The following is a 16163-nucleotide window of genomic DNA, read 5'->3' as shown; positions in this document are numbered from 1 at the left end:
AAATTACTTTGTCTTTGCACAGTCATCCTTTTGCAGCTCCAGTTTGTATCAGAAACCTACTGCAACTTCCTATTTTGAAATTACCGGTTTTAGTAGTCAGCCAGTTTGAAAGCAAACACTTCCCCTAATCAAATCTATTTTTTTTAAAAAAATTAATGACCGCATTATATTATTCCATCGCGAGGGGCACCCCCCTAACCATTCCAGTGTACAGACCCTAGAATAACTGAAACCGGTCTATCGACAACAACTTTTTATGATGATCAAAGGTTGAGAACAACGTACTCCACAGAATATGTGGAAAGGCAGGCCTTCCTCCTAGGTCCTAGGAGGAGCTAAAGCGACCTTGCTCCCCCCCCCACCTTAACTCCGCCTCTTTTAAACCCCTCAAACTCAGCCGGGCATCAGTTAACCGCCGGTGCCTGGCACTGTCCGGAGGAGGGCGAGGCAGGTGCTGCCGGAAAAGTTGCTTCTTGCCCGGCTCGGCCGCCCCTCTCGCTTGGCGCCCTGCAGCCTGAGAAGAGAATTCGAAGCAGACAGGCGGGCGCGCGGGGTTCGCCATCGCGTCTTGCGCCCTGATCCATGGAGCACCGGCTACCGGGACCCATAGAAAATCGCGTGAGCAGCAGCGAGCAACCGGGACTTAGCGGGAACGCCGAGCAGATCAGCCCTCCGAACGGCACCGAACCATTTACGGCTTCCGAAGGGACCCCGGGGATCGCTGGTGGCGGCGAGGCGAGCAACGGCCCGCTCATGCGCCCGCGATCGCTCCGAGCTGTGTATGTGGTCAACGAGAATCTGAAAGGAAGCTCCGGGGCGCGGAGTCCTGAAGCTGGGGCGTTGCTGTGCTTGGTGCGAGCTTGTGAGGCCGCCGGAGCTCAGCTGACCACCGTCAACTTCGGTGAACTGGACTTCGGCGAAACGGCCGTGCTGGACGTCTTCTATGACGCGGGTGAGTAGCTGGCGGCGGGAAGAGGAGAAAGGCGTCCCGGGTAGAGCTTCCAGGGCGTTCCGGTTCCATTCCTCGACTTAGCCGCGCGTCTTTCTGTCTACGATAACAGGCAGCTCGGACTTGACTCTTAGAGCTTGTAGCTGGGACGAGCTATCATAGGAAGCAGCAAATTGCGTCTCCGAGTCTGCTGACTTCCACGAGATAAGGCAACTGTGGACAAAATTTTTTTTCTGGAATTAATTTACAGCACTTTTAGCCCTGATCAATAATCCCGAGATTACATAATCATTTATGAACCACAGATTGACCTAAGCACGAGGAGTTATGTCAAGAGTAATGCAGTGAAGAAAAACAAACGTGCAAGGTGTAGCTTTTCTCAACATTAAATATCTGTAAATAAAAGTCCATTTCCCCCCCCCCTGCACAATTATTGCATGTAAATGTGGGAAGAATCCAGAGAACGAAATATTTTGGGAAATATTAAAAAGGCAGAATATATTTCCCCCAACTGATTTTAAAGCAGGGGTGTTAAACTGCTGACCCATAGGCCAGACATGTCATCCGGAAGCCGTGCCCACCCCATTGTCAGCAATGGCAAAACTGTCCCTATACGTTGTGGGATGACACGTGACGCAAGTTTGACGTGTCTGTTTTAAAAGTAGAACCCCCCCCCCCAAGTCTCTGCCCCAAACAGAAACTGTTATGTCCTGGGCTGTGATTGACACAGCAGGTGCAGGAACCTGTAGAGAGACCTGGGCAGACCATGTGGCTGCCCGGGCCAGACAGGCTGTCTCCAGCCTATTGCGCATGCGTAAGGTGGGAAAGATACATTGCATTGATTGGTTGATGCTATTCCCTGCAAGGGGGTATAAAAGGGATCTGCGCCATTTTGTGTTGTTCTGTTGGAGATTAAATAAAGAAGCAACTGTTGTTACTCCTGCCTCGTCTCAATGCCTTACCAATGCACAGAACAGAACATTGGTGAGAAGGTGGGATTGTGCTGCAAGAAAACAATGAAAAGAAAATAGGCTGACACCACGGAAGGCCTGAAGTGCTTGGAAATTCAGCGTTCTGATTCGTATGACTCTGCCTGCCAGTACGAAGACTCTGGAGGAGAGCTCCAGGAGATTTGTCCTGGAACCCCTTTGCAAGCCAGAGCAGCACGAGGTGTTGACGAGGCCGCTAAGAAATAACAATGTCGAAAATAGGGCGGTTGTCCGAATTCGATATAGCTCACCCTGAACGTTGGAGCTCATACGTAACCAGAGTCGAAAACTACTTCTGAGTAAACCAAGCTCTGGAAGATGGGGTCAAAGCCGCAATGTTACTGTGTGACATTTGATATTGCCGAGAATCTGGTTGCCCCAGCACCTCTGGAATCCATCGCTTACACTGAGCTGAAAAAAATGTTAAGGGAACATTTCGAACTGAAGCTATCGGTGATTGCCTGGCATCACACATTCGAACAGCGGGACCAAAGGCCAGGAGAGTCTGCTGTGGACTTTATTGCTGCGTTGCGACAAGCTGCTAGGCCCTGTGAGTTCAAAGACTTGGAGGAAAGACTTTGAGATCATCTAGTTTGTGGTTTGAGGAGCCGTGACTTTCCAAGCATCCTACGAGTTCAGGCTCGGTCCATCAAGAGATTGATCGAGAGGTAGCTGATCCTGATTCTGAAAACGAGGTTGACTGACTATAGCAGCCAGCGGAGAGGAGGCCCCATGAGCGAGCTGATAAGCGAGCTGACAAGGCCGTTCAATTCCCTTGGTGTATCGGATGTGCAGGCCGCCACAAGTGCTCTGATTGCCGTTTCCGCTCTGCCATTTGCTGGGCATGTGGCAGGTAAGGCCACATAGCCGCCATCTGTTTGGGTCGCACAAAAGACCATCCTTCGGAAGAATTGCCTTGGAAAGATATCAGGGTCCCCAGCCAGAATAGGGTGGGTTTCTACGCACTCTGCAGGAGCATTTTGAACATGGGCCCACAGGCCATTAAAGGAGAAGCTTCGCATTGATGTCAAATTGCAGGGGGTCCCCTTAACGATGGAGCTGGACACGGGTTCAGCTCTGTCAATCATATCCCAGGACACCCTTAAGCAAATTTGCTATAGAAGCAGCCAGCGAGTTAAACTCAGGCCATCGAATCTGGTCTTAACAGGCTTTCAGAATTCCCAAGTCAGGGTAAAAGGGGAGGCCACGCTCAAGGTACAGCATAGGAAATTGGACGTTGTTGTGGTAGAGGGCGACCACACGAGTCTAATTGGACTCGATTGGTTCGAGGCACTTGGGATTCAAGTGACTGGGCTACACAGCTTGCAAACAACAGGCCTTGCAGAAGTTTGCAAGGAGTTTGCTGATGTGTATAGCCCAGAACTGGGGTCGTACAAGGGCCCTCCAATTGCTTTGCAGTTAGACCCATTCATTGCCCCGATTAGGGTTAAGCCTCGTCAGTGCCTTTTGCGCTGAAACAAAAGATTAATGCCGAGCTGGACAAATTGCTCCAGCAAGGTATTTTGGAACCTGTGGATAGCAGTCCATGGGAAACACCAATAGTTACGTCACTGAAGGCCAATGGGGAAGTCCGCATTTGTGCTGAGTATAAATGCATGTTAAACAAAGCATTACAGCAGCACTCTATCCAGTGCCTGTGGTGAGCCACATTTTGGCCTCGTTGAAGGGGGGCCGAGTCTTCACCAAACTTGATTTGGCTCAGGCCTATCAATAGCTATCAACAGACGATCATAATGCACCGGGGAGCTTTCAAAGTCAAAAGACTACAGTTTGGGGTTAACGTAGCCCCTGGCATTTTGCAAAGTGTTATGGAGCGAATGCTCCATAACATTCCAGGCGTTTTTCCTTACTTTGATGATGTCCTCATCGCAGGGGAATCTCCTGAAAACTTGGTTGAGAGGCTTCGGTCCGTTTTGCTGTGGTTCTGTGAAGCGGGGCTGAAGCTTAGGCAAGACAAATGCAAAATTGGAGTCACGTCCACTGAATTCTTGGGGTTTTGTATAGATGCAGAAGGCATCCATCCTACTGAATCTAAGCTCAAGGTGATTCAGCAGGCCCCAAGTCCCAAGTTGAAGAGCGAGCTTCAAGCCTTCCTTGGGCTTCTAAATTTCTATCACTCTTTTCTACCTCACAAGGCTGCAGTGGCAGAGCCATTACACCGGCTCTTGGACAAACAGACTCCATGGAAGTGGACACAAGTCCATGAAAGGAGTTTTGCAGAGGTCAAGGCATTGTTATCTTCAAATGCGGTTCTCACTCATTTCAATGAGTAGCTGCCAGTGTATATAGCTTGCGATGCATCCCCTTATGGGATCGGGGCTGTCTTAAGTCACCTGAAGGCTGATGGGACACACATCCCTGTAGCCTACTATTTTAGGACTCTGTCATCTGCTGAGTGTAATTACACATAGATAGATAGAAAAGCCTTGGCCATAGTGGCTGGCATAAAAAAGTTCCGTGGCTTTTTGTATGGTCCCCACTTTACGGTCTATACAGACCATAAGCCACTGCTGGGGTGGTTTACAACCAACAAGCAAACCCCACACATAATTTCTCCTGGAATGTTGAGGTGGTCATTCTTCCTTTCTGCATATAACTACACACTGGCAAAGAAATGGGCCATGCAGATGGTCTTAGCAGATTGCCTCTACAGCTTGTAGACCAGGCACTTGCAACCGCTCCAAGAAGATCAGAGCGGGCCAGAGGCCCACCAAAGTATTTGCAGGACTATGTGAAATTCCTGCTAGTAAGTGGGCAGGCTTAAGTGTACTTAGAAATAAGAACACGCTCAAAAGAACTGAAAAGGTATTAGATTTGTAGTAATGTAAAATAGTAAGTTCTATGTGTTTTGGAGGTAAGAAGAGAGGGGTGTTATGTCCTGGGCTGTGATTGACACAGCAGGTGCAGGAAGCTGTAGAGAGACCTGGGCAGACCACTTGGCTGCCCGGGCCAGACAGGCTGTCTCCAGCCTATTGCGCATGCGCAAGGCGGGAAAGATATGTTGCATTGATTGGTTGATGCTATTCCCTGCAAGGGGGTATAAAAGGGATCTGCGCCATTTTGTGTTGTTCTGTTGGAGATTAAATAAAGAAGCAACTGTTGTTACTCCTGCCTCGTCTCAATGCCTTACCAATGCACAGAACAGAACATTGGTGAGAAGGTGGGATTGTGCTGCAAGAAAACAATGAAAAGAAAATAGGCTGACACCACGGAAGGCCTGAAGTGCTTGGAAATTCAGCGTTCTGATTCGTATGACTCTGCCTGCCAGTACGAAGACTCTGGAGGAGAGCTCCAGGAGATTTGTCCTGGAACCCCTTTGCAAGCCAGAGCAGCACGAGGTGTTGACGAGGCCGCTAAGAAATAACAATGTCGAAAATAGGGCGGTTGTCAGAACAGAACAGAACAGAACAGAACAGAAACCAGGTCTGCAGAAATGCAGATGTGATAATCTTGTCAGAAAGATTGGAGTCAGGAAGCTGGGATTAGAAAGAAGGATCCCTAGAATCAACAATCCCTCACACTGAAAAAATCCAACAGATCAGCCATAGCCACAGGGAAGCAGGATATGACCTCTGGGACATAATAGGATTAACCCATCACCATCAGAATACCAGAAAGGTACACTCAGACCCAGGTCAAAGTTCATGCCACAGGAACAACTCCAAACAAAAGCCCAAGAAGGTATAAAAACCCATTCCCTACTATATGTAGTAGTTGCCATGTTGTTTATTCCCGGACTGGACCCTGATGAAGATTTTTCCTTCAACATAAGGTTAATTTGCCATTCTGCACAGCAACACACACACACACACACCATCAATAAACACCAAACATACTGATTTTTTGCTGCCTTTAAGGAGTCCTCAAGATTTTTGCAGCCTAGATCTTGGTGTCTGCAATAAAAGCTTTCTCTAGCCATGGTTTTCAGTTCTTTCAGCCATAAGCAAATCACACGGGCTACTTTGTCCTTAGTTTACATTATCTCTGAAAGTAAGCCAGTAGATAATAATGTGATCTTTAGAATTCTCAGAAGTGTACTACTTGCGATAGAGATGGAGTAATGGTACTCTACCTACCTTACCATGGTCCTAACTTTTTTTTTTTTTTACAAAGTCAAACTAAGGAGTTAAAGAAGAAAGTCTGTTCTCTGATTACCTCTTTCTGCTTTAAATGCCTTCTCTGAAGGCAGCTTGATAGTAGTGAAGAAGGCAGCTATTATATATTGGCCTGGCTTAGAAGACATGTGAATTTGAAGAATATTTGGGAATACCTGTGCCTAGCAATAAAAGTAGTTATCTATGATTGTTCAACACACAGTGCCAGAAATAAGCACACTACATAATTTGCAATTTTATATGTGAATCCAGGTCAAAGGAAGAAAGGGAATTGATTTTATATGGAGGGGAAAAATACAATTTGTTTTGAGTTGAGCTGAATTCCTGCTGACTTCATGGACCAATTGATGGAGTTTTCTTGGCATCAGTACAGAAGGACTTTTCCATTAACTTTGAAGATATTTTCTGATTTCCCAGTCCAGTTTACAGATCTGATATTCTGTCAAAGCATTTATTAAATCTGTCTTAGTTTAGTTTTGGAGGCCAGGCAAGGTCAATAATGGGAAAGGCAGGTTCTAATCCCATCTCAAATAGCCCTCTGGTTCTTAATAACATGCTACTTGATTTGTGTAATGACAGCTAAAATGCAGTGTGTAATTGGAATCACTTCGTATTTCTAAGTATGTAGCAAAAGAACACATTTTACATTATCCAAAATAATGCAAGTCTACATATATATCATACTATTCCCTTTTGGATCAGCAAAGTGTAAGAAATAAAAAAAGAAAGTAAAGGTAGGAGACAAAAGAATGTTGAAAGAAAAATCTTCATCAAGGTCCAGTCAAAGCTGGGAATAAACGACATGGAGACCGCTTTAGAAAGAAGGTTGTAGTTTATTGAAGAAGAGAGCGAGACAGAAAGATGGCTCTGGAAAAACAAGTGGTGGGCTTTTATACCTTCTGGGGCTCTTGAGGTTGTTTCCTGTTCTTATTTGAGGCTTTTTATTTCCTGTGTCATGTACTTTGACCTGAGTCTGAGTATGCCCTTTTGGTATTGGTGGGTTAATACTATTATGTCTCCTGTCCTTAGAATTTGGGTGGGGATATGTAGATTTTAGGTGTCTTTGTTTTCCTAATTTCTAGCTTCCTAGCTTCAACCTTCCTGAATGGATTATTGAATTTGCATTTCTAAAAGCTGCCTTCTGCCTACGGGGTGGGCTGATTTCTGGGCGCTGGTTTCTGTCTTTTTTTAAGATCTCCATTATTACTTTGGGGACATATATTCTGCCTTTTTAATATTTCCCCAAATATTTCTTTCTCTGGATTCTCCCTACAAGAATAATGAAATTTGATTTATTCTAGAACCATTAACTGCATCTTTCCATATCTTTCAATCTTTGCAAATCTTCCTTAATTCTACTATTAAAAGAAAAATCTTCATCGGTCCAGTCCAAGCCAGGAATAAACAAAATGGAGACTGCTTTAGAAAGAAGGTTATAGTTTTTTGAAGAGCAGAGCCAGACAGAAATGTGGTTCTGGGAAAGCTGACCCACATGTAGCTGGGTGTGGTGGTTTTTTACAACTTCTTAGGCTTTGTGTTTGAGGTTGTTTTCTGTTCCTGTGGCATGAACTTGATCTGAGCTTTTGAGCATGTCCTTTTGGTAATCTGATGGTGGTGGGTTAATCCTATTATGTCCTAAAAGTCATGTTTTTAGAGTTTGGGTGGGGAATGTAGATTTTAGTGGTCTTTGTCTTTCTAATCTCATCAGTTCCAAGCTTCATTCTTCCTGAATGCATCACCAAATCTGCATTTCTACAGAGCTGGTCTCTACCTGGGGCTATTAAGAAAACTGGGTCTACTTTTCTCCCTTTAAGATCCTTTGGGGAAATACAATATTCTGCCTTTTAATAGTCCCAAAATATTTTTTCTCGGGAAGTGGTGCTATCTTTCCATACTACCATGTCCACTTTTCATATACTCCCTTTTGTTATTTAAATTTCATATGTCTGTTTTGAACATATTTGCTTAATGAAAAAACATATTTCTCAGTCTTTTTTTCTCAAGCCATTTACTTTTCCTTCATATATTTGTTTTGGAATTGGCTTATCTGTAATTGGCTTTAATCTGTGAAAAGACATTCCTTTATATAATTGGAAAAGTTATGTCAACTACTTGATTTTGATATTTCAGTGAGAAAGGAACTAAGCCATAAAATATTTTTATTCTTGAACTCTTGCACTGTATGTACTAACAAATATACAGAGGGAGCTCAGCTTGAAGAATTTGAAATCCACACCCTTATAAAACTATTGTAATATACCTTGAGATAAAAGTTTTAAATTGTAAAATGGAGATTGACAAATGCATAGAGAAAGTCAATTGAAACAAACCATGGAATACTACAATATGTTGAATCTCATCAAAGCAAGAAAAACATTGATTTAACTTTGTTAGCTTTGAAATAGTAACTTTTCTTGATTTGGACTCATCAGTTTTTCTGGGAATGCAGAATATTTTGTTGAAAAATAATGGAAAATGAATAACCCATAATTAACAGGAGGGGGACTTCTACTCTTTCCCAACCCAATGAATAATAGAAGAAATTATGTAAAGGGCCTTTCTTTACGACAACTTTCAAAAGTTAGAAACAGACCAAATTCAGTATAGTAGAAGAAGCCAGCATAAGTTCAGACACAGACCAAATCAGGTTGGGTCTTGGAGTGGCTGTGGAAGTCCAGAAAATATCTGGCTCTAAATGTTAGGCAATGGCTTAAAATATTGCTGACCTTGACCCAGGGTAGAGTTGCTATTAAGAAGGTCGAGATGATTCCAGAAGCCAAATTCTCCACATTTCCCCTAATTTGTTTCCTTCCAGTGTGAAAAAAGTACCTGATCAAACATAAATATTGTAGTTCTAGGTAAAGTCAGTAGGTTCATCTTATTTCATGCAGTAGGAATTCAGAATAGAATTACTGTCTGAAATTACATCTGTCTTCATACTGATATCATTACATTCTTGGAAAGAGTATGTGAGTATAATTTATTTCCTAGGGGAAATATATGAAAAATATTTGTCAATTGTTGAGATAGGTGGAATAAATAAATAAAATAAGTCAAGAAAATCAAATAGATAATGGTAGCCTGGCCTATACAATGTATTATATGGCATCAAATGAAGATTGGCATGAAATGTATTCTTGAAAGATAATTTTATGTGTTGCCTTCCAAATAATTGTGCATGTTCAGAATAACAAGACATAAGGTAAACATACATTACAGGTATAAGAAAGACTTCCTCCCCTTTCTGATTTTTGTAGGTGATATTGTTTGGTTATACTGATTATATAGCCAATCTTTTGATCTAAATGAGTGAAAGAAATTAATGATTTGGTTTAATAGGTGGTAATTTGAGCAAATTAGAAAAGCTAGATCAGACCGACATGGGCTTTATGAATCTGGAGTCACAAGGCCTATTCACTTTTAATATTGTAAGCTTGTTAAGCAGAGTTTATCTTTAGAGGCAGAATCTTTAATATATTGTGGTATGATTTAATAGTTTTCCAGTAGAAGAGAAGGTAGAAAAGGAACAGGTCATCTTAAGACAGGAAAGTAGCTAAACCAGTTTGCTGTAATGTTATTGTACCATTATCCAGAGGGTGCTGTGAAGGCAGGCCTCAGTGTGTTTGGGTTCATACTCCTCCAGGAGGTGAGATACTAGCAAACATTTTTTTTCTAGCTATAGTTTCCCCTTCTACCTCTACTTTTGTTTCATTCTCAATATTTGTTGCTTATGTTTTCCAGTTAAGATGAAAAGGAAAAGCAGCTCCTGCAAGAGAAAAAAGTAGGATGTACCGTAAATGCCGGCGTACAAGGCGACCCGGCGTATAAGATGTCCCCCGTCTTTATAGACGGGCCGCATTCCTAGAACGTCGTCTTATATGCCGGAAACTACCAGTATTTCCGGCGTATAAGACGACTCGGCGTATAAGACGACCCCCGTCTTTGGCGCCGATTTCAGCGCTCACGGAAGTCGCCTTACACGCTGGCATTTACGGTAAGTTTTGCAAGTCCACTACAAAGAAAATTAAAAGGCCTTTCTCATTTACATTCATGGCTATAGCCATAAAGCCATAATACTGGAATTGGAGATCTTTGGGCTTTGTAAGTTGAAGAAAAACATACAGTTCTCAGTGTATCAGTAATCAGCTGATATATTAGTATATAATGTATTTTATACTAGCAGTTTTTATTTAATAAAAGCTTATAAGTGTAGAGAGTTACCAATGCAATCGCTAATTTTATATGAGCATAGGGGCTGAACTGCTGGCAATTAATTTCTTTCCTAGCCAATACTGACAATAAACATGGCAAATGTTTATACCACATGAAAATTAGTTAACGTTGCTGCAATGATTAGAGCTGACGTAGATTTCTTTAAAAAAATTAAAAAGAGCTTAGGCGATTAATTTTACTTTCTTGTTAAAAAATATTTCTCTTTTATTTTGTTTCATTTTATTGATTTTTTTAGGGCACTAAACACCAACTCTGGGTGGTAGTTACTTAAATTTTAGGATTTCAAAATATATTCAAAACATGAATACATATATACATGAAGCAAACTGACACCCACCATGAAGATGAGGCACGACCACAAACGTGAAGCCAAACAACAACAATGCAGCTCACCATCTCAAATCCCCCTGCAACTCAGACTAACCCAAGCACAACAAAGCCCCCACCCAAACAGAACACTCCCCCATCCAATCAGAACATAGCCAACCCCCATCCAGTCAGAGCACAGCCAAGCCCCTAACCAATCAGAACACACCTCCACCCAATCAGAACACAGCCAAGCTCAGCCAACACATTTGAAGCCTGGGAAATGAAGAAAATACAAAAAATAAAGAAACTCAAATTGGTTCTGCCATAATTCCCTGTGGTATAAGACAGGGAAGCAAAAATAGTCCTTCAGGATTCTATCATTACAGCTTTTCTCAATAAAATTGAGTTCTAGTTTGTTTTGAGGAATCTGTTTCCTGACTTAGGAAGGACTGACATGCTATTTCTAATAATTTTATTGAGTGTAACATGATTATAAAAAAGAAGTCATAGGTTTAGATACATTTTTTAAGGGTTATACAATTCACAGGAAACAAATTGCTCTGTTATTTTTAACCCGTAATGAATGTTCCAGGAAAATTATGATAGATCTAGTGTTTGAGTACAATTGTAACTTATACCATACTGTGTGCATATGTTTGTGTGTATTACTGTTCCTATTGGTTCTGTAACCTGAAATTTAAGCATATACTTGATAAAATCACCTTAGATTTAACAGGAATTTACTGTGTTAATAGATAGTGTGGATGGGAAAAATTGTAGTTATAGAGCTAGTCCTTGTTTAGGAACTTCAATTAGGATCAGCAACTTGAATATAAAGCAAAATGGTCACTAAGTGAAAAATCACATGATTGTGATTGCTTATGATTCTACAACAGGTTTTCTTTCCAGCATTAGAAAGATATGATCCCAAAATTCCAAGTGAGCCCAAATAGGAAGGATGGTTTCCAGATTTCAACTCACAAAGAAATGGGTTAAAAGGGCAACTCTTAAGAGTCTTTTTCCCCATTTCTCCATCCATTTTTTCCCCATTTCTCCATCCTTTGCAATGCTCACTTCAGTGCTGGGATAATTTGGAAAAAGAGATGTTTGGATTTACATTCAATGGAGAGGAAGAGATTACAACACAATAAGCCATGTAAGCAAACAAAAGCCTTTAGTATGAAACTGATTAGAATCTTGTCAGTTACAGGTAGCAGCTGAGAGGTTGTTATAGGAGTCTAATCAACTAATTAAGGTCATAGAGCTGAGCTTAACTTGCAGTTAATACTTTTAAGGTGGGGGTGTCAAACTCGCAACATCATGTGATGTGTGGCAATGTATTGTGACTTTTTTGCCATCTCTGGCAATGGAGTGGGCATAGTTTCGCTATGATGTATCCAGCCTGCAGCCGGCAGTTTGACACCCCTGTTTTAAGGGAAGCACTGTAATAAAAAGCAGCTCAGGAAGAGAGAACTTGTTTAAGTAGTCTTTCCAGGTTGCAAGTGATGAGGAAAAGAAAAGAAAAAGTCAGGCACAGGAACATGTACTGATTGCAGTGGTGAATGCAAAATTGAGAGATAGGCTGCGAAGGTCATAAATGCAGGCATTGGCAGTAATGTTACTTTTTCATCACCATTGTGAATGATTACTGTCCGAGGCAGTTATTAAATAAGAACTACCTGTGTTTTTACAATATGTGCATGATTGTGTACATCTGTATCTTGCATGTATATATAATTAGTATTATATAATTAGTATTTAAGATATATTATGTATTTGTATTTTCTCATTTGTATTTTTATTGATTTAAACTTATTTTTTTAATTTTAATTTATGTTAAGGTTTATTATAGCTGCCAGGAAAGCAACTATAGGTTGGAAACTATCAATAAAAATAATCTTTAATCCACATTTTTTTAGGTTTTAAAATAAAGCAAATTACATTACTCAACTATAATGAATTAATAAAGATCACAGTAAAACCTTATTTGGTTTAAATTTGCCTTCTCTTGGGGATGCCTGTGGCATTTTCTTAATCATATTTACTTATTCCAATGTATATCAGTAATTAAAACTCTATAAACAAAAACAAATTAACTGTATGTGTATGTATGTATATGTGTGTATGCACACACACACACACACACACACACACACACTAATAACCTTTGTAAACTATCACCATTTTTTTTAACAAGGTTCACTGTATTCTTTCAGATTCTTTGACCTTACTGGGAAAAATACTCTTTTTTTTCTTTTCCACCGCCCTTTTTTTAAGAATGCTAAATTTTCTTTAAACACTTTTCTACAATCAAAACTTTCTAATATATCTTTTTGTTTAACTTCTTAACATACAGGCTTTGAACTTCAGTATTGAATTTAGCTCCCACCCTCCAAATTATTTGTCAAGCTATGAACCCTATTGCCTTTAGGACCGCTGCATGCTTCTAGCTTGCCAACAGATGCTGGGAGGGAGATGGGGGAAACTTTGAATCCTTTGAATCCACAGGTGTTATCACCGTGAGAGCTGAAGATTTGTTTTGATGAAATAAAGTGTCTTCTCATAATAATTACCTGGAGATGTATTGGACAATGTGACCTGAATTGTCAAGAGAAGACAGGAGATTTGTTCTTTTAATTAACTGCTTCCCACTATTTTGTCAGAGCTAGCTTTCACTTTGAACCTGCCCTAATGATTCTGCTCAATAAAGGTCACATTAGAGTAATTAATGACTCTGGTGTTCTCCTTAGTTGGGCTTTTCAGCCAGAGGTTGACACTATCCTTATAGAATAATATTTTTCCCCTTTTATAAACATCCTTTTTAAAACACAAAGTTTTCTTTAAACTGATACATCGTTTTCTTTAACTTTCTCTTAGCACAAGAACTCTCAAATACATTTTCAGTAATATTTTGCATACTTTAAAAATTACTTAACCCATACACATACATACATACATACATACATATGTAGGTCTTTGGTTGTTCGGGTTTTCTCCCGCGTAAAATTGGAAGTGTCTTGGCGACGTCTTTGCTGCTCAAAGCACGAAGCTGAAAACACCAGCCTGAAGATGATGAATGGGACTTCGTCGAAACGTCGCCAAGACACTTCCAATTTTACGCGGGAGAAAACCCGAACAACCAAGACCTACATACAAATACCCGCGAAACCTCAGAAAGAAAACATATATATATATATGTGTGTGTGTGTATATATATATATATTATATATATATATATATATATATATATATATATAATATATATGTGGGTGTGGTGTGTGTGTGTATATATATATAATATATATATATGTATATTATTGTATATATGTATATTATGTATATGTATATTTTCTGAGGTTTTCGCGGGTGTATGTAGGTCTTTGGTTATTCGGGTTTTCTCCCGCGTAAAATTGGAAGTGTCTTGGCGACGTTTCGACAAAGTCCCATTCGTCATCTTCAGGCTGGTGTTTTCAGCTTCGTGCTTCGAGGAGCAATGTGTGGTCTTAGCTGTTTCTTCCTTTTAACTGCCAGTGGGGGTATGAACTGATTGGGTGGGAGCTTGGCTGTGTTCTGATTGGGTGGAGGTGTGTTCTGATTGGTTAGGGGCTTGGCTGTGCTCTGATTGGCTGGGGGAGTGTTCTGTTTGGGTGGGGGCTTTGTTGTGCTCAGGTTAGTCTGAGTGGCAGGGGGGTTTAAGATGGTGGGCTACCTTGCTATTTTTTGGCTTCGTGTTCGTGGTCGTGCCTCATCTTCATGGTGGGTGTCAGTTTGCTTCATGTATGGATTGGAGGGGTTTAAAGTAGCTAATGATGCAGCTGTGGTCTGGCTTCTGGTTTGTGGTCGTGCCTCATCATCGGTGTGGCTTTGGGTTTGCTTTTTGCGTGGATGTGTGGTGGTGACATCCTGTGTGGTTTTTGTGAGTGTGGATTCCAAAGAAATAAGATTACAAACCTAATCCAAAAAGAAACGCCCACTAAAATCCAAGACAGAAAACAAGAAAACAGCATACATATACATAAAAGGCACCAAAGACAGAATCAGCAAGATCCTCCATAAACACAAAACCAAACAGCATTCTTCACAAACGGAAAAATATCCACCATCCTAAGAAACCCCAAAGACAAAATTGAGTTAGAAAATCAAGGAGTATATGAAATCCCATGCACCACTTGTCCCAACACATACATCGGACAAACCAACAGAAGAATAAGTGCACGCATTGAAGAACATAAGAACTGAGTCAAAAAAGAGGAACCAACATCTTCCCTGGTCCAACACCTTAAAGCCACAGGACATGAAATTGACTTTAAAAATACCAGAACTATCGCCAAAACTGAACATTTCAATAACAGAATAATCAGAGAAGCCATCGAGATAGAAAAATGCCCACACAGCATGAACAAATGAGATTACACCTCCTGCCTACCAGCCATTTGGAAACCCGCCCTTATTGACAAACGACTCCCTAACACAAAGAATGACACCAGACCCACACTCACAAAAACCACACAGGATGTCACTACCACACATCCACGCAAAAAGCAAAGCCACACTGATGATGAGGCACGACCACAAACCAGAAGCCAGACCACAGTTGCATCATTAGCCACTTTAAACCCCTCCAATCCATACATGAAGCAGACTGACACCCACCATGAAGATGAGGCACGACCACGAACACGAAGCCAAAAAATAACAAGACAGCCCACCATCTTAAACCCCCCTGCCACTCAGACTAACCTGAACACAACAAAGCCCCCACCCAAACAGAACGCTCCCCCAGCCAATCAGAGCACAGCCAAGCCCCTAACCAATCAGAACACACCTCCACCCAATCAGAACACAGCCAAGCTCTCACCCAATCAGTTCATACCCCCACTGGCAGTTAAAAAGAAGAAACAGCTAAGACTACACATTGTTCCTTGAAGCACGAAGCTGAAAACACCAGCCTGAAGATGACGAATGGAACTTCGTCGAAACGTCGCCAAGACACTTCCAATTTTATGCGGGAGAAAACCCGAATAACCAAAGACCTACAAATTCATACATATACATACATACGTGCATACATACATACATACATACATACATATTACATTTTCAAATTTTAGATTAAGACTTTCTTTCAGTTACAAATATCTAACCAAGAAAAATCCATCCTAGATACAATTAACTCATCAAGTTTAAATCATTCCTTCCAGCTTGTCTTCATGGGGTAGAATCTTGTTCTCTGGAAAATGTATCTAGTAGTTATAAGCCTCCCTTTTTATCATGGATTTCTCAGCCTTATAAATGTCCTTGAAGAAAAGTCCCAAATTTGTCTTTTTAAAACTTGCCAATTTTCTTGATCCTCTTCTTTCAGTTGTGTTGAGAGATTTATATTTAAACCACATAATAAAAGTTAATGTCAAGTTTGTATTCCAAATTTGCAATGAACTCCTCTGCATTTTCAGCTACTTGTGAAATTGCCTCAGTAGTTTAGTAACTTTCTGCACATGTTTGCATCTCTAGAGTAATTTGAGAGGTTTTTCTAAATCATCCTTGGAG

The 16163-nt window shown here is 41.0% G+C and overlaps 1 protein-coding gene across 3 annotated transcripts in view; it reads left to right on the top strand.

The window, feature by feature from the left end:
* Positions 1 to 271: 271 nt before the first annotated feature.
* Positions 272 to 16163, top strand: part of MAP3K15 (mitogen-activated protein kinase kinase kinase 15) — an 86759-nt gene continuing 70867 nt past the window's right edge. Inside the window, exon 1 of one of the 3 annotated variants that reach the window (XM_039357212.1) lies at positions 272 to 952. In XM_039357212.1, coding sequence (XP_039213146.1) covers positions 583 to 952 — 370 coding nt within the window. In that variant the 5' untranslated portion in view covers positions 272 to 582. The remainder of the gene's footprint in view (positions 953 to 16163) is intronic. The other 2 variants (XM_039357209.1, XM_039357210.1) reach the window with 2 other exon arrangements.

This window comes from Crotalus tigris, unplaced genomic scaffold (genome assembly GCF_016545835.1).
Source record: "Crotalus tigris isolate CLP2741 ecotype Arizona unplaced genomic scaffold, ASM1654583v1 scf7180000018879.704157, whole genome shotgun sequence".
Taxonomy (NCBI): domain Eukaryota; kingdom Metazoa; phylum Chordata; class Lepidosauria; order Squamata; family Viperidae; genus Crotalus; species Crotalus tigris.
This window is presented reverse-complemented; position numbering and strand designations above follow the sequence as displayed.